This window comes from Ursus arctos, unplaced genomic scaffold, assembly GCF_023065955.2.
Source record: "Ursus arctos isolate Adak ecotype North America unplaced genomic scaffold, UrsArc2.0 scaffold_8, whole genome shotgun sequence".
Classification (NCBI taxonomy): domain Eukaryota; kingdom Metazoa; phylum Chordata; class Mammalia; order Carnivora; family Ursidae; genus Ursus; species Ursus arctos.
In genome coordinates, this window is record NW_026623100.1 from 55,539,059 (window position 1) to 55,560,529 (window position 21,471).

At 45.5% G+C, this 21,471-nt stretch overlaps 1 protein-coding gene and 1 long non-coding RNA gene across 4 annotated transcripts in view; one reads left to right on the forward strand and one right to left on the reverse strand.

Annotated features, from left to right (window-relative positions):
- Positions 1-21,471, reverse strand: part of GALM (galactose mutarotase) — a 104,145-nt gene that overhangs the window by 44,047 nt on the left and 38,627 nt on the right. The window contains exon 1 of one of the 2 annotated variants that reach the window (XM_026479245.4): positions 2,492-2,919. The exons of the other annotated variant lie outside the window; for it this stretch is intronic. Coding sequence (XP_026335030.1) covers positions 2,492-2,681 — 190 coding nt within the window. The 5' untranslated portion in view covers positions 2,682-2,919. Of the gene's footprint in view, positions 1-2,491; positions 2,920-21,471 lie in introns of those variants that run through there. 2 annotated transcript variants of the gene reach the window in all.
- LOC130543146 (uncharacterized) overlaps positions 2,764-21,471 on the forward strand; it is a 48,590-nt gene continuing 29,882 nt past the window's right edge. Inside the window, exons 1-4 of one of the 2 annotated variants that reach the window (XR_008958243.1) lie at positions 2,764-3,093; positions 4,477-4,506; positions 6,482-10,534; positions 18,357-18,616. This is a non-coding gene — a long non-coding RNA (uncharacterized LOC130543146). The remainder of the gene's footprint in view (positions 3,094-4,476; positions 4,507-6,481; positions 10,535-18,356; positions 18,617-21,471) is intronic. The other variant, XR_008958244.1, reaches the window with a different exon arrangement.

The window sequence follows — 21,471 nt, forward strand, 5'->3', positions numbered from 1 at the left end:
CCCTATTCTGTCATATTCTGTCACGTCTTGTAGCTTTAAATGATTTACCTCCGTTTTGTTCACATAATACTTACATATTCAGATAGTTGAAAAGAATATGCAGTGAAAATAAAGTCTCCTTCTTAACCCTGCACTCCAGCTACCCAGTGTCTTTTCTTAAAGACAATCACTGTTAGCAATTTCTTTTTTTCTTTTTTAAGATCTTTTTTTTTTTTTAAGTAATTTCTACACCCCACGTGGGGCTCAAACTCACAACCCTGAGATCAAGAGCCATACTCTCCATCAGCTGAGCCAGCCAGGTGCCCACTTTTGCCAGTTTCTTAACATGGGTTTTAATACACAAGAATTAATCAAAATAGTAGCAGAGCAGCATTTCACACTATTCTAACCAAGACAAGTATGCTTCCTGTTATGACATATATGGAGTCTTCTTTTATCTTTAGCAATACTGAGAGAATCTACAAAAAAAACTGAAAGACGGGCTGTAAAAAGGTAACAAAGGGCCACTGCAATAACCACGAAGCCGACTGCACATATTAGAAAGCACTAATTGACATTCTGAGGGCTTTTTTCCAACTTTTCCTCTTCTGAAAATAGCGTGCTTTCCTTTCAAAATCGGTAATTCAATTATCTAAATTATAGCATAGGAATGAGGACGTCTGTCTTGACCCAGCACCCACAATATTTTAGACGCTTTGATTCAACTTTTGGGGGAAGCCTGTGATGCATCCTAATAAGAAAATGCTATTTAACGTTCTCAAGACAGGTGACTACCGTGGAGGGCAATACAGAGCAAGCTAGATCACTATAATCCGAGGGGATCTGGGTTTTTTCCCTCCCTTTCAAGAACATGTGGGGATAATACTTTCTTCACCTAGACTCCCACAGGAGTCCTAGACTCAGAGACGACTCCACTGTATGGATGCCCTCACAAAATCGACACTTCCACGCCTATGAAGACACTGTTGCCTCCCAGGCGTCGTGTCATGGCACACGGTTCACAAGAATTCCACAGACACTTTGTCTTTTAAGATCCGCGTGGCTCTTGTATCAGAACTAAAACGGGTAAGGAGTGAGGGTAGGTGAATGAATGTGTGCAGAGGTGCGGGGGGAGGGCCGCTATCTCCGATCAGGCAGAGATGGAAGAGGTGATAAAAGCAGATGCTGACAGCTCAGTATCTCCAAGGCTTTGCTGGCTCTGGAATTCTAGACCCTCTGTCGAATTCTTCGACTCCATTGGGCAATTTTGCACCAGCCAAGTAATCTCTTTGTGATTCTGCGTCAGCCCAGAAAATAGCTATGCTACTAACAGAGAGAGAGGTGACTCAGCAAAATGATTCTGAAGAATCCTCTTTTGTCACTCGTCAACCCTCATAGCTTCTGACTCTGAAAACCGAAGATCTGAACCCCCACCAGAGAAACACCAAGACCCGGAGTCTTCTGTTGACTTCTAACCATGAGCCATCTTACATATCTAAAGAACCAAACAGATAGAAAGACACACCTAAAGGAAAACCTCAAACCTCCTCTGGCAGTTTTTGTGCACGCCCCTTCCACTGAGCAAAGGCTATTTCTCTTCAAGCAGTTTCCCTTGGCCAGCTTTATTTAGCTCAGACCTTATCTCCTGTCTAGCTACACGGTAGTGACAAGAGATAGCACTGCGGCCATTTTCCTTGGCTGAGATCAAACTGCACCTGTAATTAGGCATGAATCCGGTGAGTGGGCTAATGTCCATGTCCCCAGCTAAAGGGCAAGCTCTATGAGGGTCAGGACATTGTCTCAATGAATGACATAACTGAATGAACAGTTTGTGAACGCCTCGATTCATACATGCTCCTAATTGCCCACGGATTCCAATAAAAGTCCATCCTAGTTGGGAGGCCTCATTGCTAGACAGTGAGTCGGTCTTCTACTTTCCACTCGGTACAGGGTTAGTGTGGCCCCCGGAACGCTGGGGCCCCATTACATCAGACCAAGTTGGCAGAACTGTCTGCACCCAGCGAGCCACGCTGGAGCATTTCTGAGACCACCAGACCTCAAAGAGGATCTGATGAAGGAGAAAGGAAGTAGAAGACTCAGGTCCCGGATTGTCCTCCTACAGGAGAACACAAAGCCCGAACGGGGAGCCACACCCCCTCTGGCCAGCTCTTCCCTCTCCTGCCCTCGCAGACCTGGCAGCTCAAAGATGGCTCCTGGGTTGCAGGGGTTTCATCTTATCCTCAACTCTTCCAAATTAACTAAAGCAATGCCTAAATGGATAACCAGAGGCCAAGTCCTGTAGTTCCCATTCATTTGTCTTTTTCGGGGCACTGGATGGAAACACGGAGTTGGCTGACGGCAAGCACTCCTGACCGCGACCAGCTCGGGGACTTGCCCCGGGTCCCGGCCGCCAGCAGCCCGATCGATCGGGGGGGGGGGGGGCGTGTGCGTAAAGACTAGTGGGCTGGGGGCCCGGGGCGGGCCCGGCAGCCCGGGGCAGAGTTCAACCCACCTTCCAACTCTGCAAAGCCGAGCACCACATCGGACGCCCTGCCCTGCCTGTCTTTGACCTCCAGGGCCGTAATGGTGCAGCCCCAGGAGATGATGTCCACTTTCAGCAGGTCTGACTGCAGCTGGAACTTCTCCACTGTCCCTGCCCCTGAGGGCAGGTCTCCAAACACGGCTCTGGTCACCGAAGCCATGGGGAAAGCCGCAGGCGCGCCGCGGCTCCCGGCCCTTGGAACTCCAGCCTCCAAAGCTGGAGCGGGAGAAGTTTACTGGAGAAGAGGCGGGACCCGGCTCAGACTCCTCCCCTTCCCTGCCTGGATTGAGTGACCGCTCCTGCAAAAAATGCCCTCTGGCGACTTTCTAAATCTTTCCTTCGCCTGAGGGTGACAGGAAGGCAAAACTTCCAGGCAGGCTTTTCCTTTGCTAACTCTGGCTGCATTGCATGTTGGGAGTGGTAGTCTTTGGATGATGAGATTGCATGTTGGGGCCTGTAGTCTTTCTAAACCCCAAATCCTGAATCGGCAGGATTCTACCCCCTTCCCTGGCACGCGGTGCCCAAACAGGCAGTGAGCTAGCTGTTCATTAATGTTCGTGGCAGACTTTCAGGTAAAATTCTGGAAAATGCAGAGAGCAGAATTCGAGACAGACGAATGTTGGGGGGTGGGGGAGGGGAATTCTGGTTTTAAATTAACTCTTTGATCCGGAGGAGAAAGAAGTGCCGAGGTAATTTAGAGAAGGGGCAAATAAGTGCAGGTGACTCCGAACACTGACTGAAGATTCCTTCTGTTTGTCCCACACAGTGAAGCTCTGGACATGTTTGTGTTGGAACCTCTGTCCATAGGCTTTCCTGGAGGCGGGCCTGGAGTAGCAGCCTGGACAGGGTCAAGTGTAGATGAACTAGGGCTTTGTTACTCGGAGGTGGTCGGAGACAGCCTCTGACTTTCTTTTCCTCGGGGGGTCTGGGGAAGGGCCTTGAGGATCTACTCCCGTTTTGTTCCTGAAGTCCAAAATTCCTTTAAGAAGAGATTAAGGGAGGGGCGCCTGGGTGGCCCAATGGGTTAAGGTGTTTGAGGGTTGTGGGATCAAGCCCCAGGCTCCCCGCTCAACAGGGGAGTCTGCTTGCTTGAAGATTCTCTCGCTTTGCCCCTCCTCCGACCCACGTGCTCTCTCTCTCAAATAAATAAATCTTTTTTTTTTAAAGATTTTATTTATTTATTTGACAGAGATAGAGACAGCCAGCGAGAGAGGGAACACAAGCAGGAGGAGTGGGAGAGGAAGAAGCAGGCTCATAGCAGAGGAGCCTGATGTGGGGCTCGATCCCATAACGCCAGGACGCCCTGAGTCAAAGGCAGACACCCAACCGCTCTGCCACCCAGGCGCCCCTCAAATAAATAAATCTTTTTAAAAAAGGGATTAAGGGAATATTTATTAAGGTCCCCCCTAAATGTCACATACTGTACTTTTATTATCTCTTTCCTACAAGCAGAAAAAGGCTTTAAGTATGTACCGATGGGAGAGGAAAAGACAAACAGATCATTAAATAATTGTCATGCTTTAGAGTGCCTCAGAATTATCTGAGACACTCTTTTTCAAGAATGTGTATTTCCAGGCTCATCCCTGGAATTTCTGATTCTGTGAGTCAAGGGCAAGACTCAGGAATCTGCCCTTTTCACAAGTTTCCCAGATTATTCTAATGCAGATTACCTGGGACCAGACTTTGAGAAATGGGGCTCAACAGTTTGATGACTAATCTCAGAATTTTTTTCCCAAAATAGTCTCTGATGCCATAAGACTAAGAAAGAGCTCCTAAAGGCCTTAAAAGGGTCGTCAAATAAAATATAGGAGCTGGTGTATTTCTTTGCTAAATGTGTCAACTCTAGACAGTACTGGGCCCGGGAAGGGGGAGGATGTTGGAAGCCAGAAGACGTGTTTTATTTGACTGCCTTTGTGCTCATCTTTGCTTGACACTGCTCTTGGTTTGGTTCCTAGGTACCACAGAGGAGATTCAGCTAGACTGCGGTAAGCACCAAAATGCATCTTTGATCGGAAAATGAGAATTGGAATTGTGTTCCTGGATCAGATGCTAATACAACATAACTGTCTCTCAGCCCTCTTTCTGTCTGTAGTTTGAAGGGATATTTAACTTTCTTGCCACAAGCCTCAGTTCTCATTCATGAAGCAGGGGAATTGTGATGGCAAAGGGAAAAGAGAACTTGCAACAGGCCTTAGGGAAGCCTAACACATAATAACAAAAAGACCCATACCAGTGACATCACAGACTGCACCACACTCGCACAATAACCGATCGCCCTCTTGCCTGCTGCTTCCTCAGAAATTCTCATCAACTCTGCAGTCCTCATCAGCCCACTTAACATTTGTGGCTGATTCATAGACAAGCCCTTTCGGCAATGCTGTGTGAGCACGGATGTCTCAGAATCTCTTCTGTGGGCAGGAAGACTGCATTTTCTTTTCTCAGCCTACGGTTCTCAGTGTTCTGCCAAGCTCATGTTGTCGCAGAAAGAGATAAGTGCATTTGAATGGCCAAAGCCAATTGTCACTAGGGGAGGTATCGTAGCTAGGCTTGGTAGGAAATGAAACATACTGTGATGTTTCTCTAAGATGTAGGGAGTACGTGTCTTCAGTTCATTTTCCTTTCACTTTTAAGGGCTTAACATAGTGTCCTAAATAGGACCACCTTGTGCTAGGTCAGCGGTCAGGCACGAATCTTGACTTTTCTTACCAAAATATCCTATTTTCCTAGTTTCACAGTGATATTCTAAAGGATTATTTGTGCACTTGGCGCACCTGGCCGGCTCAGTCGGTAAAGCATGTGGCTCTTGATGTCAGGGTCATGAGTTCAAGCCCCACATTGGGTATGGAGCCTATTAAAAAATAATAATAATAGGGGGCACCTGGGTGGCTCAGTTGTTAAGCGTCTGCCTTCGGCTCAGGGCATGATCCCAGAGTCCTGGGATCGAGTCCCACATCAGGCTCCTCCGCTGGGAGCCTGCTTCTTCCTCTCCCACTCCCCCTGCCTGTGTTCCCTCTCTCACTGGCTGTCTCTCTTTCCGTCAAATAAATAAATAAAATCTTAAAAAATAAATAAAATAATAATAATATACATATATGTATATATACACATATATATGCGTTATAGATAACATTTTATCATATATAAAATAAAATAAATTTTATATATAAAAAATAAAATAAATATTTGTGCACTTAAAAAAAAGAAGAGGCACCCTAAATCTAAGAAAATATGTTCCATCTCCAAGGTTGGATTGGGTCAGAAGTAAGGTAGTAACTTTGAAAATAAAGCATTGTCAATTTCAGGGAAGTATTTTTATTTTGGGGATGGGAGCTGAAGGTGAGGTTATGGGGTAAAAAGAGTAGGAATTGTGACATTTATGTTAAGAGGAGTTACTTAAAATGGATACCTTTTCTTTCAACCAGAGAGTGAGGCATCAGGGTAGATGGGTAAAGAATAAGGTCAGCTTCTCTTCTCTCCTGGAGGCTAGTCCTCAAAGCTGAATGCTTGGGCAGCCAGGAAGGAGGAGATCTGAGGCTTGGACCCTGGGCCCCACCGCCTCATTCTATGTAGACACAGCAGGTGTGCTGTTCCTGGGACGCGTCAGAAATGGCTCCAAAGCTTTAGGCTCCGGACAGCCTGCTAGGCAGGGGGAACTCTCTGAATTAGAATAATAAAAGCAACTCAACACCTCACAGTTTGTCTATAAAAGGACCCAAAATAGATTCTCTTCAGTTGATAAGTTACCATCTTCCTGTTCTCTTTCCTGTTGCTCTGAACTTGAAGAGCATTAATTGTCAGTTATCTTCATTGGGCACTCCACTATGCAGTGGCTTAGATCGTTCTTTATCTTTCCATGAGTACATTTTGTTGTTATTGTTTACTCAGCTATATGGGCTCCCTGACTCTTTATTTTAACTCACAAATTTTTGGTAACCTCAACAACACTATCCTTGGTTTCAGAAGAAACCTACTTGTATCTGGAAGCCAGGAATACCGGGGAGAAGCCGATCAAGTTCACAAGAGGTGGAATTCTTCACAGTTCAATTCACCTCTACTTCGTCAATAATTTTGGAGCAGCTGCTGGGGAAGGCGTGATGCGGGCAGGTGAGAAGTTGTGGAGGAAGCTGGATTAAATGTTGCTGTATGACGTGTTCATTCGTCAAATAATCAATGAGCGTGTGCCAGGCGTCGTGCTAAGAGCAGGTTGTACATTGATAAGTAAAACACGATCCTCGCCTTCAAGGAGCTTGCAGTCTAATATGATGCAAGGCTCACCTCCGTCTTCCATAAAGCCTTCAGTGAAATCTTCAGAATTCATTACCAGTCAACGCTGGATGAAAGAAAGCGCTGGGACTGGCCTCAAAGGAGTTGTAATTTCAGGGTTGCCCAGAGAGTTCAGCTATATTTGGATTATTCTAGAATCTCCTAGCACCAAGCACAGGGACTGGCAATCTTAGATGCTCAGTAAGTAGCTATTGAATAAATACATGATACATTGGTATTTACAATGTCGTAGTGGAGAATTGGCTCTGATAGCAGAAGATCTGGGTTCAAAAGGCATCAGAACTTACTGGCCAGGCAATTTGTTCAACCACTCTGAACTTCCGTTTCCTCGACTATAAAATGGGAATAATATCCTATGATTGGTCCATCCAGTTATTATTTATTGATTGCTAGTAAATATAAAGTGGTAAATATGTACTGGGCACCATGATAAGCACCCTTATGAGTCAGGCACTATTATCTGATTCAGAAACCGAGACTTACTGAGGTTAAGTAACGTGTTCAAGGTCACATGGTTTGTAAGTCAGGAAATCAAGATTGGATCCTGGGCTCTTTGACTGCAGAGGTAGGGGCATATAACCACTTCCGTATATGCTGCCTGGTATTGTGGTCAACTGAGGACTGGATGCCAAAGCACCCTACAGATTCTAACATAGTACACCAATGTAAAATGTTCATCTTTTAATTTTTATGGTAATTATAAATTTGAAAAATTAGTTTCTGGGATTAGGTTACATTGGGCTCAAAAGGGCATTGCATTCACTTAACTGTGGGGAAAAAGGGCCCAAGGAAAAGAGCTAGTCCTTGGCACCCACACACTCTGGAAACAAGGCCTATTATATTGTCATTTGTTTATTTGTTGTTATGTGTTCTGCCAAGAAAATGGAAGCTCCACGAGAGTGAGAAATTTCACTGCTGTATCCCGGTAACTAGAACAGATTAGTAGATCGCTAAAAAATATTTGTGGACTGAATGTTTGAATGCTGGAAAGGATGTGAAGCATCTCTCATACACAGCTGGTAGAAGTCCACAGTTGATAAAACCACTTGGAAGGACAACTTGTCAATATCTAATAGAGTCAAATTGCACATAACCCACCAGTAGCCCAGGACCCAGCAATTCCATCTTGGAATATACCCTAGATGATCTTTCGCATGAGGGCATAAGAATATTTATAGCAGCATTATGTGTAAGAATAAAAATTTGGAATCAACCTAAAGTCCATCATTTTAAAAATGGAAGAAAATTTGGGTATAGATCCATGTAATGCAATATGACATAACAGGAAAATAAACGCCCTAGGACTCCACAGGTCCTCAGGCATAAATTTCATAATTATAATCTTAAGGAGGAAAAAAAAACCCAGTGCAGAAGGGATGCAGAAGTATCATTTGTATCAAATACTCGACTTTGCAAAGTAAGCTAGATCTCTCTCAATTTAAGCCATTAGTTCGGGGTCATTTAGCTCGTGGGCTTTGTAGAGCTAGGGTTTTAATCCAGAGCGCTTTCCACTACATCCTTCAGCCTCAGGTAAGCATTGACAGTCAGATAGGCCCTCACAGTGCTCTGGAAACCCCGTTGATTGATCTTTCCTTAGTCTGAGTGAATGGTGTTGCCAAGGGAGTGGCTTGGGGAGATGTCTTTTCTTCCCCCTCATTTTTTGACATGAATAATAGATGGTTAATCAATTTCATGTAAAGCAGCTTCAAAACAAGCCCCTCATCCATTCCCTTTTACTTGACTGTGGCACCTACTTATAGAAATTCTAAAGCCACAGCTGGCCCGAGCACATTCTTTGGTTTTATATAGACTAGATAAACACTTCTGGTTGTCCTTTGTGAGAGCAATACTTTCAAAAGTCAGAACTCTTTTAATTCCACAAGTCATAAACCAACTCAAATTTGGCTTAGGCAAAAAAGGGAAATTATTAGATAACAGAGTGAAAAGTCTATGGATGAAGCTCTCTTCAGGCATGGCTGGATCTGGGCTAAAACTATGTCGGTAGAACTTGGTTTCTCTCCTCCTCTTGTTCTGTTCTCCACTGTGTTGGCCCTATTTTCAGACTGGTTTTTCTACCTATGATTCCTAGCATCTCCAGGCTTATATTATCCCTCCAATAGCAATCTCAGGACACAGCAAGCCTCACATTCCCAGATAGTATCAAGGAAAGTCCCAGTGTTGACTCTCACCAGGTCCTGTGGCCTTCTGAACCAACAGCCTGGTGCTTGGTAGGGTTGAGTCGGCCTCCCCCAGCAATGTGGATGGGAGAGCGGGGAGGGGTGATTCTCCAAGGGAAACTCTAGACGCTAGTCCCAAAGTGAGCACGGAGGCGCACGGAGGCTGGACAGGCAAAAACAACATTCGCCCACCAAAAAGAGTAATGGGGTAGTTTCGTTAGAGAATTGTTGAATGGGTGCACAGGGAATTCTTGCAGAGAGAGTTCGTGCACTTAGAATATTTGACACATCAAAATACCTGTGCCCCACACAGAGCTGTCAGCATTCTCTCGGCGGTCGCATAGCAGGTGCTTGCTGCCACATCCTTACTGCTAGTCTTGTTTTATCTTTGTTGGCCCCGGTCTCCTGACTAATGTGGTAGTGACGCAAACTCCCTTGAACCTTTCTCAACACCTTCAATTACCCTGCTGTTTTTCAAAGGGCAAGAGCTGCCAACATTCTAGAAAGAATGTTAGCTCGGATTCAGCCTCGCCTGAAGCACATTCACCCCCGCCTTGTCTGCGAACAAGGCAGATGAGGGAATTGCTCTCCGAGTTCATCTGGATTCCCTTCCTCATAATATGGAATCTTACATCCAAAAGCATGGCTGAGTGTGAGGCTTGGCGGAGAGTAACAGTCAAGCCTTCACAACGTTTAAAGATTATGTGGCTGACTCACATCAGTGTGGAGAATTTGCTCTTGTGAGGTTGCCAGCCCGATTGCGTAACCTTTGATTCGGTGTCTGCAGTACCGGCTGACCCGTCACAGTGTGATCTTGATTTCTCCAGGACACTTGTTCAAGAGGTCCCAAGCGGCACACACTTCTTACTTTAATAATTCCTTGCTTTTGAATGGATCACATTTGGCTCAGCTTGAAAGATAAATTTCTGACAAGATGTAACAAGCATGTTTTTTTTTCCCCCCTCTTTTTTCTTTTTCGCCAAATTAGAGCTTTAGAAAAGTGACCCTTTGATTAGTTAGAATTAGGTTTGGCTGCCTAGAACAGAGATCCGAAATCACAGTGGCGCAAGAGAGGTACGAGTTGTTTTCTTTTCCCCTAAAAACAGCCCAGAGGTAGGTGTGTCAGGATCCGGGACTTTACTCTATTTGCAAGTGCATAAGTTGCTGTTTCGTGGATGCTGACTGAAGACAGAGATTCCTGGGTCCAGGACAAACAATTTCATTCCTCACTGCATGGCAAGAAGCACGTGCATCCTGCGAGTGCTGGTTCCTTATGTCCCCCCAAGACCCATGGAGGCAACACGGAGGAACCAAGGTAGAAGGGATATGTACAGTGGGCCTGCATTACAGCTGGAATCTGCCTTTTATAGTAAATGCTAAGCGAGCCTGCCCTTTGTCTGGGAGGAGATGAGCCTGCTGCTCACCGCAGACTCAACCCCGAGAAATGGTTGCCTGAAGAGTCATCAGGGCTTTGCATTCTCAGCACAGCCAAAAACGATGTTCAGGGACGCTCGCGGCCTTGGTGGATTGCTTCTCTCAACAAGTGGTCCAGGTGAGCATGGCGGTTCTGCTCCATGTGGGTCATCTGGTACATAAGTTCCCTCTAACTTGTTGCTTCACTAGCTGAAGGGCATGACCTGAAGTCCACTTAGCCAAGGATGTATGCCACTGGGTCCACATTGAGAGCAGCAGGATGGAGGGGAGGAGGTGTGGAGGGGGGGGTGTTGGAGAAGGGCCAGGCCTTCTCCTTTTGAGGATACATCCTGAAAGTTCCATAACTTATTCACCTGCAGGGTAGGTTGGGAAAAGATATAATCTTGTTTTCTCTGGGTTCTGTTCGTGTAGTATAAAGAAGACGATAGTGGAGCAGTCTGCCACATTCCTTACTAACAGTTTATAGTATCTCAGTAAATACTTTCCAGGGACCTTGGAGGGTTGCTAACAGCCACCTTGTCCCTCCTGTTCTTTGCACATAATGAAAATCTGAGCCTGGTTTGGGTGTATACTAGCCAGATAGCTATGCGCCCACACTGGGGATGGGACTATGGGTATCAGGTACACGCCAGGCACTGCCCAAGGTGAGAACACAGAGTCAGAGGATTTCCAGGGATCTAGAAGAAGACAGAGATTTTAGTCCAGAAGATGGTGCCTTTGTGAGTGTTGAGCTAGAAATTGCAAGGATCAGAGTGACAAGGTCTGCAACAGCTCTGGTTGGAGAAGTTCATAATGGCCAGAGGGTGGGTGGCACAGGGTGTGATCCAGTTTGATAGTGATGCATTTTTCGATGCAGGAAGAGCTCAAGCCACACAGGATTTCCCCCCAGCCTTCCCAGACTGGCTTCCCTGCAGAATATCTAGAACCCCAAGTCAATCAGCCACAGTGCATGAGCCGTTTGTATCTTGGAAGAGGACACTGAGCCAGAGTTGGAGGGAGGGTTTTAAGGAGTCCGTGTTGACCCAGTGTAGTCACAGGAAGAGTGTCCTGTGCCAAGTGATTGGAAGCTGCCTGGGGCACTCTCCCAAGTACGGTCCAGCTGAGATCCCTGGGATGACTCTGAAGCTGGCTGGTACTCTCTCCTCATTAATGGTGGCTCTGCAGTACAGCCCTCTAGTTCCTGGGGAGCTTCTCTCTCATGGAAGACTTGAGCCTCTACTCCAAGTAGAAGCACTTAGCCCATTCATTCCACTTGGACTTCAGCACATAGGGCCTCTGTCATGTCCCTTGATTCTGTGCCACCTTTTACCAAATTGACCATGTCTCCCTCCCTGCAGGTGGGCAAGACAATCATTGACCAGGTTAACTTTGTCCTAACAGGGTCTTAGTAGAAGTCTCTGCAAAAATCACCACATATTTTTTAAAAAGAGAAAGTGTGAGGGCCCCTTACATGATTTCAGGTCTGTCAGGTGGTATACCAAGATGGGTGGCGTTGGTTGATAAAACAGCGTGGCTTCTCCAGGAGGAAAGGGAGGAGAAGGCAGGAAAGGGACGGAATAGCACCCTAATAAATGCTGGGACTGCAGTGCCGCTGAGACCTCAGGAATGAGGCCAGGATAGGAAAGCTTATCAGCAAGGCCTTCACCTGCACTCTTGGGGCACATTCTGGTGGAAATGGCTGAGTGAGTTTATTGTAGCAATTTTGGGGCATGAAGAAAGGCTTGACTACTGATAAATAGCCAAGAGGAGCCAGGGCAAAGAACCTAGCTAGATGGAAGGGGTCTGCCAGATACCATATGACTTGGCTCAAGGTCAAGAGGCAGGTCAAGTGGTATCCAGCCAGAGTCAAGGTGGTCAGTGAGCCCATAAAATGATTCCAGAAAATGGACTTGTGCCCTATTCTAGAGCGGGCCCTTTCCTCCCTGGCCTGTTAGAGATTGTCCACTGGCTATGGTGTGGATTACAATCAGCAGGTCAGAGGCCCATAGGCAAATTCTGCCCTCCTTTAGGTAGGTTTGTGCAGGGAAAACTTAAGCCCCACTTCTGCTCCCCTTCAAAAGGCTAACACTGAATTTAGGTCAGAGAAATGAAACAGAATTGGCCATTTCTTCTGGGCTTAACCACATTCTATAAAGAAGTGCAGCTGTACAAGGGCCAGGTGAAATCAGAAAGAGATGAAATACGACAGGGCCCCTGTGTGGTTTTTTTCTGACACCAAATGTGTCATGTTTCTACAGACACCAACCAATTCTCTGACACTAATTGGGTGCCCAACAATTCAATTCAATTCTGACACTATTCACCTAGAGTTTGGGTCAGATCTCATGGGTTAAATTAGGGCTCCGTCCCATAGGACTGGTTCCACATCACACGTCAGTTGCAAATGGGGTATACAGGCTACCCAGATTTCCTCCAGCCTGACTACAAATTTAGGAGTTCCCATGAGCTCCCTTCAGATTTGGTAATTTGCTAGAATGACTCACAGAACTTAGGAAAACACTTTACTTAGGCTTACCAGTTCATTCTAAAGTTTGTACTTCAGAAACAGCAAAGTGGAGAAGATGCATAGGACCAATTACGGGGAGGGGGTTGGGGGGTGGGGGTGGGGCCTGGGGATTGGTGCAGAACTTCCATGTTCTGTCCTGGTGTGCCATCGTCCAAGCACATGAATGTGTTCATCCACCTGTCCTTTAGGATTTTTATCAAGGTTTCATTAGGCCGATTAATCTAAATGGTTGGTTAAATCCAATGGTTGGCATGGTTGATTAAATCTCTGGCCATCGGTGATTGAACTCAATTTCTACCATTCTCCCCTCCCTGGAGGTCAAGGGGTGAGGCTGAAAATTCTAATCCTCTAATTACTTGGTTGGGTTTTCTCGTGACCAGTTCTCAACCTGAAGCTATCTAGCCCCCCGCCACACCCCAAGGGTTGTCTCATTAGCATAAGACAGTCATCACTTAAGACACTCTTATCACTCAAGAGAGCTCTGTGCCAGGAAGTAGAGATAAAGACCAAATATTTTTATTATCCTACAGCCCCCAAGTGGGCCCTACCATGCACTCAATCTTCAGGGAGTGACCAGGTCAAGGAGGAGGACACTTTAGTGCACCTTAGAATATTCTGGGGGCCCTATTAAAAATATAGATTCCTGGGGCACCTGGGTGGCGCAGTCGTTAAGCGTCTGCCTTCGGCTCAGGGCGTGACCCCCGCGTTCCTGGATCGAGTCCCACATTGGGCTCCTCCGCTGGGAGCCTGCTTCTTCCTCTCTCACTCCCCTGCTGTGTTCCCTCTCTCGCTGGCTGTCTCTCTGTCACATAAATAAATAAAATCTTAAAAAATATATAGATAGATAGATAGATAGATAGATAGATTCCTGGGTCTGACCCTCAGTGGCTCAGTGGCTCTCAGTCACTGAGGGAGGGACCTGGGTATCTGTATTTTTAATAAACTCCCTAAGTGATTCCCATGCTCACCGAAGTTTGAGGATCATGGAACAAGCATTTCCTTGGGTCGGCCCCCCATTCCCCCAACACCATTCCTTCCAGAAACGTGTCCAATCATACCCTGAAGGAAGAGCCCCAAGTCTGACTGCAGGTTACAATCTTCCCCTGACTCAGGACAAGGAAGAATTAAAACTGAGTACAGAGGACCCCTAGGTGAGGCCAATCGTTAGGATCCTGGAGATTCTGCCTCAGGTTGGAATCAGAAACTCAGAAAAAGGAATCAGAATTAACACTGGTCAGTGTCTGCTATGTGCCAGGCGGCGTGCATGCTAGGCATTTTAGGTAGTGTATCTGCCTGGGAGGTAATAACCATTGCTATTCTGATGGCCGAGAAAACTGAGATCCAGGGAAGACTTTGGCCGAGGAGGCTCGGCGGGTGTTCAGACTTGGACCTGCCTAGCTCCGCTCCCGACGTCAAAGCGGTAAGTCCTGAAAAGAGAACATGTGGAGCTGGTGTGACCTGGTTGTGAGCCAGAGTCACTGCAGCTACAGTACAGGGTGTCCGTCACTCCGTAATCACTGCTCTGGAAAGGCCAGTGCTGATGGGGCAGCTCTGCACCACCAGGTACGAAAGGCTCCAGCCCGCAGCCGCTCCTTAGTGAAGCAGCCACTTCCTCAGCGATTTCCTGGGAAACACCTGTCCTGCTGAATGTGTCCTGTCTTTTTGCTGAACTCAAATCCCTAAGGTAGAAGAACCCAGCCAACAGTTCTAGAAATTGCTGGGATCTACATATCTCATGCTGATTATGACACGGTTGATCCCAATTGTGTCTCTTCTGATATGATGAGTGCGCCCTGGCCGGAGGGTCTAGGTCCTGTAAAAAAATAAAAGCCCATTCCGTTTCTTTTTAAGAGGGGAGAGGTATCCTTCTCCAGTACCAGGCTCTAGTTAAAGAACTGGGGACAATGAAGTAATAATCACAGGCCGTTTGATGAGCATAGAGTGGGGCAAAGAGCTGGAGAGTCTTGGGCCAGGGCCAGGTCCCCCCAAACGTACCTGCTTCCTAAGTGGGAGTTATCTCTGGTGACCAGATTGCTGATGTCCCCCAGATTCGGGGCCACCCACAGACAGGGAGGGATAGAATCAGCCGATGTTCGCATGGTTGACTCTGCTTTCTTGGTGTTTCTATCAGAGGTGCATAATCTAACTTGGGCTCTACAACTGTGTTTTGCAGAGAAGACGGCTTTTCCTATTGTGTTGTCCGTAATTGCTCTGGGCTTCTCCAGAGCTCCCACCCACATGGGTAGTTGCTGGTGGCGGTGGTGGCGGTGAGCTAGACGTCCGATTTGGTTTAAAGCACGGTGATGCTGATAATTAAAATGATCTCTCTGGGCGTGTTTAAAGATAAACTGAGGCAGATTAAAAATTTAAAGAGCTTATTTGAGTTAAAACTCGACTTGAATGGGCAGCAACAAACTGGAAGTGGTTAGGAGTAAGACCTTTCTAGAGAAAAGGTGGAAGTGAAGAAAGGAAATTATTGATTGGTTACAGTTTGGTCTAGCTGGCTGTTTGTGATTGGTTGTCCTTAGGTTTCAGTTTCATAACCTTGAGGCATTTACAGGCTTAGATTTTGGTTTGCTTATGTCGGCTGCCATGGCATTAGGGCCACCTCGGGCTAATGGCCTCCTTATTTAATTCATTTAATAGGTATGTTCGGTTTCTCTTGGATAAAAACATTGTAACTCTCAGACAACCTCCCCTTTGCCTGCTTCTTTTCCTAATATGGTGAGCAGGTGCGTGGAGAAGAGGCAGGGGTGTGGCTTAGGAGCCTACCTCAGCAGGAAGAGCCGGGGTCCTCATCCTGGGGGTCCTTTGCCTCCTCTGCTGCCTTGTCTACCTGTCTGCTCCGTGCTGTGCTGCTCCCTAAGCTGCACCCTCCGGCCGTTAACAGGTGGCCCTTAACAGCCTTAGCAATGCCTCCTGGGAACACTGACCCCTGTCCCTTGAAGACTTGGCCTCCCCTCAGCTCCCTCTCACTGTGGACCCTGAGCCTCTGCTTTGTCCTCCATTGGACCCCTGCCCCCTGGGCTCCTGCAGTGGGGTCTTCTCTTTGTTTGGTTCCTAATCCTCTCTGTAGTGTGCTCCTACCTATGGCCCCCAATCTCTTTATCTTTCTTTCTTTTTAAAAGATTTTTATAAAATAGAGACCAAAAAGAGAGCATGAGCGGGGGAGGGGTGGTGGCAGAGGGAGAGGGAGAGAGAGAGAATCCTAAACTAAGCCCAACATGGGGCTCAATCGCAGGACCCTGAGATCATGACCTGAGCCGAAATCAAGAGTTGGATGCTCAACCAGCTGAGCCACCCAGGCACCCCGCTTTCTAAAACATCCATATGACCATGTCACTCCCTTCCTTCAAAACCTCTAGGAGCTTCTATTTTCTGTCGGGTAAAGTTGAAGCAAGTTAGTCTGGTACACAAGACTTGAAAGGATTTGACCTCAATTTGCTTTCTAACATCATCTCCCCTTCTCCAGCCTTGCATACCCATCTAGCACGCCATGCTTTTTCGTGCCTCTGAGTTCATGTATTCTTTCAGTCTGGAACTTTCTTTTTTCTCCATTCTTTAGGGCCTAGCTCAAATGCTTCTCTGTGAAACCTTCTTTTTCTTCATCTGTGCCCAGATCTCTAGTGTGGCACTTACCTTATTAGATCTACAAGGAAGATAAAATATTTTAAATTAAACTTTAAGGTTTAAGCAAAATATGATTCTTCACTAAATTATAAAATACCTCAAACCCCAATTAACTATAAATGGTCTCTTCTGAGCATAAGAGGCAGCCCTTGGCCATCAAAATAAAACCACTTTGACACTGACATATTTAAAAAATTTTTAAATAGGCAAGTCTCTGGGGTGCCTGGGTGGCTCAGTGGGTTAAGCATCTGCCTTTGGCGCAGGTCATGATCTCAGGGTCCTGGGATTGAGCCCCGAGTCAGGCTCCCTGCTCAGTGGGGAGACTGCCTGTCCCTTTGCCCCTCCCCCTGTTCATGCTTGTGTTTGCTCGCTCTCTCTCTCTCTGAAATAAATAAAATCTTTATAAATAAATAAATAAATAAATAAATAAATAAATAAATAATAAATAAATAGTCCAGTCTCATAATTGGCTGGTTAGGAGTGCTTTTGGCTGCAAATAACAGGACATCTATTTGCAATGGCAAGCAGCAGGAGGTTAACACAAAAGACTTTTCTTTTTCTTATAAAACGAGAAGTCCAGAGCTGAACAATCCAGCAGGGATACAGCTGCTAAGAAATGCTGACGAGAACCAAGGCTCTTTCAGTCTCTCTGCTCCGCCCTTCTTAGCTAATGGGCTTTTATTCTTATGCTTGTCGCTTCATGTCCCCAACTGGCTGTCGAGCCTCATGTTTGCCTTCCAGGCAGTAAGAAGGGGAAAGGTGACAGGGACGAAAGAGGCTCTGCCCGTTGTAGCTATTTCTTTGCACTGGGAAGTGAAACGTTCCTGGAAATCTTAGGTACGAGCGTTCTGTTTGCGTTGTATTGGCCAAAACTGAATCCTATGGCCTCTCTTCACAGCAAATACAGAAAATCAGGTATTTGCTTTTCCAGCCTCTTAGGAGAAAAAGGCAGGAGAAGAGGACCCCGTGAATGGCTTTGGGGTTGCGAATCCCGTGTCTCTCACGGGACTATATTGGGTTAGGTTATTCATGAGATCAATTATGAAGAAGGACCCTGCTGGGAAGAGGGCAGAGAGCATGGTGGGAAAATCCCAGGTCTGGGTAGTGTGTGTGTATCCACACTCATGCCGCTGGCACCCAAATCTAAGTGTGGAACGTTTTCATTACCCCCAAAAGTAACCCCCTGCCCCACAGCGAGTCACTCTCATCCCCACCCCCAGTCCCCCGGGACTAGCCAACCATTATTTTACTCCCAACAAATGTTTAAAGGGGTGATTTTTCTGTCAGAAAGTCAGTAGAGAGCATTATAAAAATGAGCTTCAGGGCAGGAACTTAGATTTAAACAGATCACGAGAGGCAATTCACCTGCTGCAGGGAGAGTTTTTTTGTGAAGGAAATGATTCATTATCTCACTCAGTGAAAGAATTTCTAAGCCCCTCATCCCTTTCCTCATTTGGTCCAAACGAATCATGCTGTTTTCTAAGTCCTGTCTGTTTTCTGTTCCAACCTTTCTTAAAGCTAGTGAGACTTAGAAAGACATAAAGTAGATATAAAGTTACAAAGTCAAATTTGAATTCAAAAACTCACTAGAGGGAAGACATTACCCCCCCCCCCCAAGGCCTGAGGAAAGCAAACAAGCAGCTAATTGATAGTGATAACCGGAGGCAGGTGCCTTTTCTGCTGTCCTTGAAGGGGCGTAGCCTGTCCCACTTCACGTGCGACAGATAATATCACTTATCCACTGAAATGAAAACGAGCAAATGCACCGAAGACTCAGAGTAATTGCTTTCATTCTTGTTTGCAGCATTCCCTCTAACTGTCATATCCTGCTCTGCCGGGTACCTGCTGTCTCCAGATGAGAGAGAAAACAGGAAATGAGGCAGGTAATCAGCGCGGGCAAACTACCATCGCCCAGGAGTATCCAGGGCCACGGCTTTCTGATCAGAGGTTTGGGGATCAGTGGAGAAAACCAGAAAATTTGCGCCAGGTAATACTGAAAATAGAACAACTGTGCCCAGACAGAAGTGGAGGGAACGTTTCCATGAGCCAGCTTTTGAGATGGGGGTACGTACCGCTTAAAGTAGAGATCTTACCCCTGAAGACCGCAGATTTGAATGCTGTTCTGTTGGTTTCAAACCCAAACTACTGAGTTTCTTTTCCTCTTAACAATTTTTTTCTTTTTCCTTTAATTACTATCACTATAGCAAAAAGATGTTTTGTACCAACGTGCCATTAAAAATGGTATATGATTACATTAATTTTATGCTTATTTTTATCTTATTTTCTGAGATTTAAGTACATCAACTGCTGAGTGGGTGCCTTAAAAACCAATAATTTCACCTCTGAAGAAAAGACAAATCCCTATTTTAGAGGTTTTTTTTTCCAATTTAAAAAGTTTGTAAGTGAAAAATATTTCTGGTTTCTGGAACTGCATGGGCATTCTTAGTAAGGACAGTTTTTTATTTGCTGCTATTTTTTCTTATTCCTTTGTCATTAAATTTTTGAGGCATGTGAAAAAAGGTAGAGAGTAATATAATAAATATTGAAGTTTCAAATCTTTGCTTAAGAAATTTAATGTTGCGGGGCGCCTGGGTGGCACAGCGGTTAAGCGTCTGCCTTCGGCTCAGGGCGTGATCCCGGCCTTATGGGATCGAGCCCCACATCGGGCTCCTCCACTGGGAGCCTGGTTCTTCCTCTCCCATTCCCCCTGCTTGTGTTCCCTCTCTCGCTGGCTGTCTCTATCCTGTCGAATAAATAAATAAAATCTTTAAAAAAAAAAAAATTAATGTTGCAAATAAAATTGGCCCTTCTGTGTATCTTTTCCCAAGTGCATTCCCCATCTTTCCCCACAGAAGGGCCAAACTTGTGCCTGACTTTGGTTTTCGCTCCCAGATATGCCTTTATCATTGTGATACATACCCATGTAATCTTTGTTTAAAACAAGACAAGAGGACCCAAAGAGAGCTGCTGATGCTAAGCCCCCCATCACCAGACTGAGCCCGTTACAGTTTTGGCTCTCGCAGGAATGGAATCTTAAACCCCTCAGGCGTCACCTGATCAGCGCTACTTAGGTAATCCGAGGGGTAGATCCCTACCATCCCCTAAAGAAATGTAACCCTGCAATAACCAGTCCGCCAATTTGCCTAGTACAACCTCCTTGTTCCCACTCCCTTCTGCCTATAAAATCCTTTATTTTGCACAGCTCCTCAGAGCTACCTTCTATCTGCTAAATTGGATGCTGCCCAATTCATGAATCATTAAATAAAGTCAGTAAGATCTTTAAAGTCTACTCAGTTGAATTTTGTTTCTTAATACCCCAAACAAAATCAGGTTTGTCTGCATATTTTATTTTATTTTTTAAAGATTTTATTTATTTGAGAGAGAGATAGAGAGAAGGAGCAGGGGGAGGGGCAGGGGGAGAGGGAGAAGCAGGCTCCCCACTGAGCAGGGAGCCCGATTCAGGGCTTGCTCCCAGGACCCTGGGATCATGACCTGAGACCCCAGGATCATGACCTGAGCTGAAGGCAGCTGCTTAACTGACTGAGCCACCCAGGCGCCCCTTAAAATTCCATTTAGATCATGAATTGGTTAAGAAAAAGTGTCACTGGGAATTTTTTTTTTTTAATGAGGATACATTTGGGATGTCAATTTTGCCATCTCAAAATTTCACCAAGAGGGAAAACTCCAAAATCATGCACAATATTTATAATAAATCATTTTTGATTCAGGCATCATAAAAAATATAAAATACATGAAGAAAAAAGTAGTCGAGAAAAATGAGATGATCTCAGAATAGCTTGCTGTTCTGAGCTCAGCTGAGAATGTGTCTATCTAACATCACTCGTAGGTAGAACGGTGTCTTCAGGAGCAAAAGAGCACCTGACCACGCTGCAGAAATGATTGTTTATGTACTAGGACGTAATTGCTACTAAGATTAATAATAAAATAACAATATTTTAAGGATAATTTCAGATTCATTCTTGTGCCCCAGAAGCCATTCTTAGATGTTGACATGTAGCTTTGTCTTTAACTATTGATTTGAACCTATTGGCCCTCTGCCAAAGTGTGTATGTGGTGCACCTTGATCCGTGCTATGTATTTTAAATAGTCTTCAACTTGATTCTTTACTCCACTTTATACTCATGAGATTAGTTCATGTTGTTACGTGTAATTCAAGTTATTCTGTTTCGCTGGTGCTCTGTAGGTTGGCATGAGTCGTGTGTCCAATTCATTTATCCCTGTTCCGTCGATGGAAATTGAGTTTGTTTTCACATTTCACAACCACAGCAAACCATCTTGCTGTGTGCATTTGTGTATACACATATCACCTTGTGAGGGCTTCTCTAATATTTGTACCTAGAAGTGGTAGTGACACGCTGGGTCAAAAGGTGCTTTTTATTTTTATTTTTTTCATATGCTTTCTAAATCTTGATGAATTCAAAAGAGCACCTTTGGACTGACAACTCCCTAATCGACACCTCCAGTCTTGTCCTGTCTCCCAGGCATCAGACTTCTATCTCCATCTGCCTAATAAAGATTCCAACTAGAAGCTTGGACGGGCCACTGCAACTGTATGCTTATCCCATTCAAGACAGAGCTCACGTTTTCCTCCCCAACTCTCTCCTTATAAAACACATGTGAGTGTCATAGTTACGAAAGTCTCGGGCATGGCGTGCAAACTGTTCTTTACAGGATAAAAGCATCATCTACTTAATCATCGAATTCTTTCTAATTCAGATGTATTCTTCTCTTTTCAACATAGATAGACAGGCTGGCCTTTCCAATTGCTCTGGAGCAGGGGCCAGGGAATGTTTTCTGTAATGGGCCGGATAGTAAATATTTCTTTGCTGGGCCTTAGGGTGTTCTTCACAACTACTCATCTTTGCCCCCGGAGTTTGAAAACAGCCACAGAGAATGGA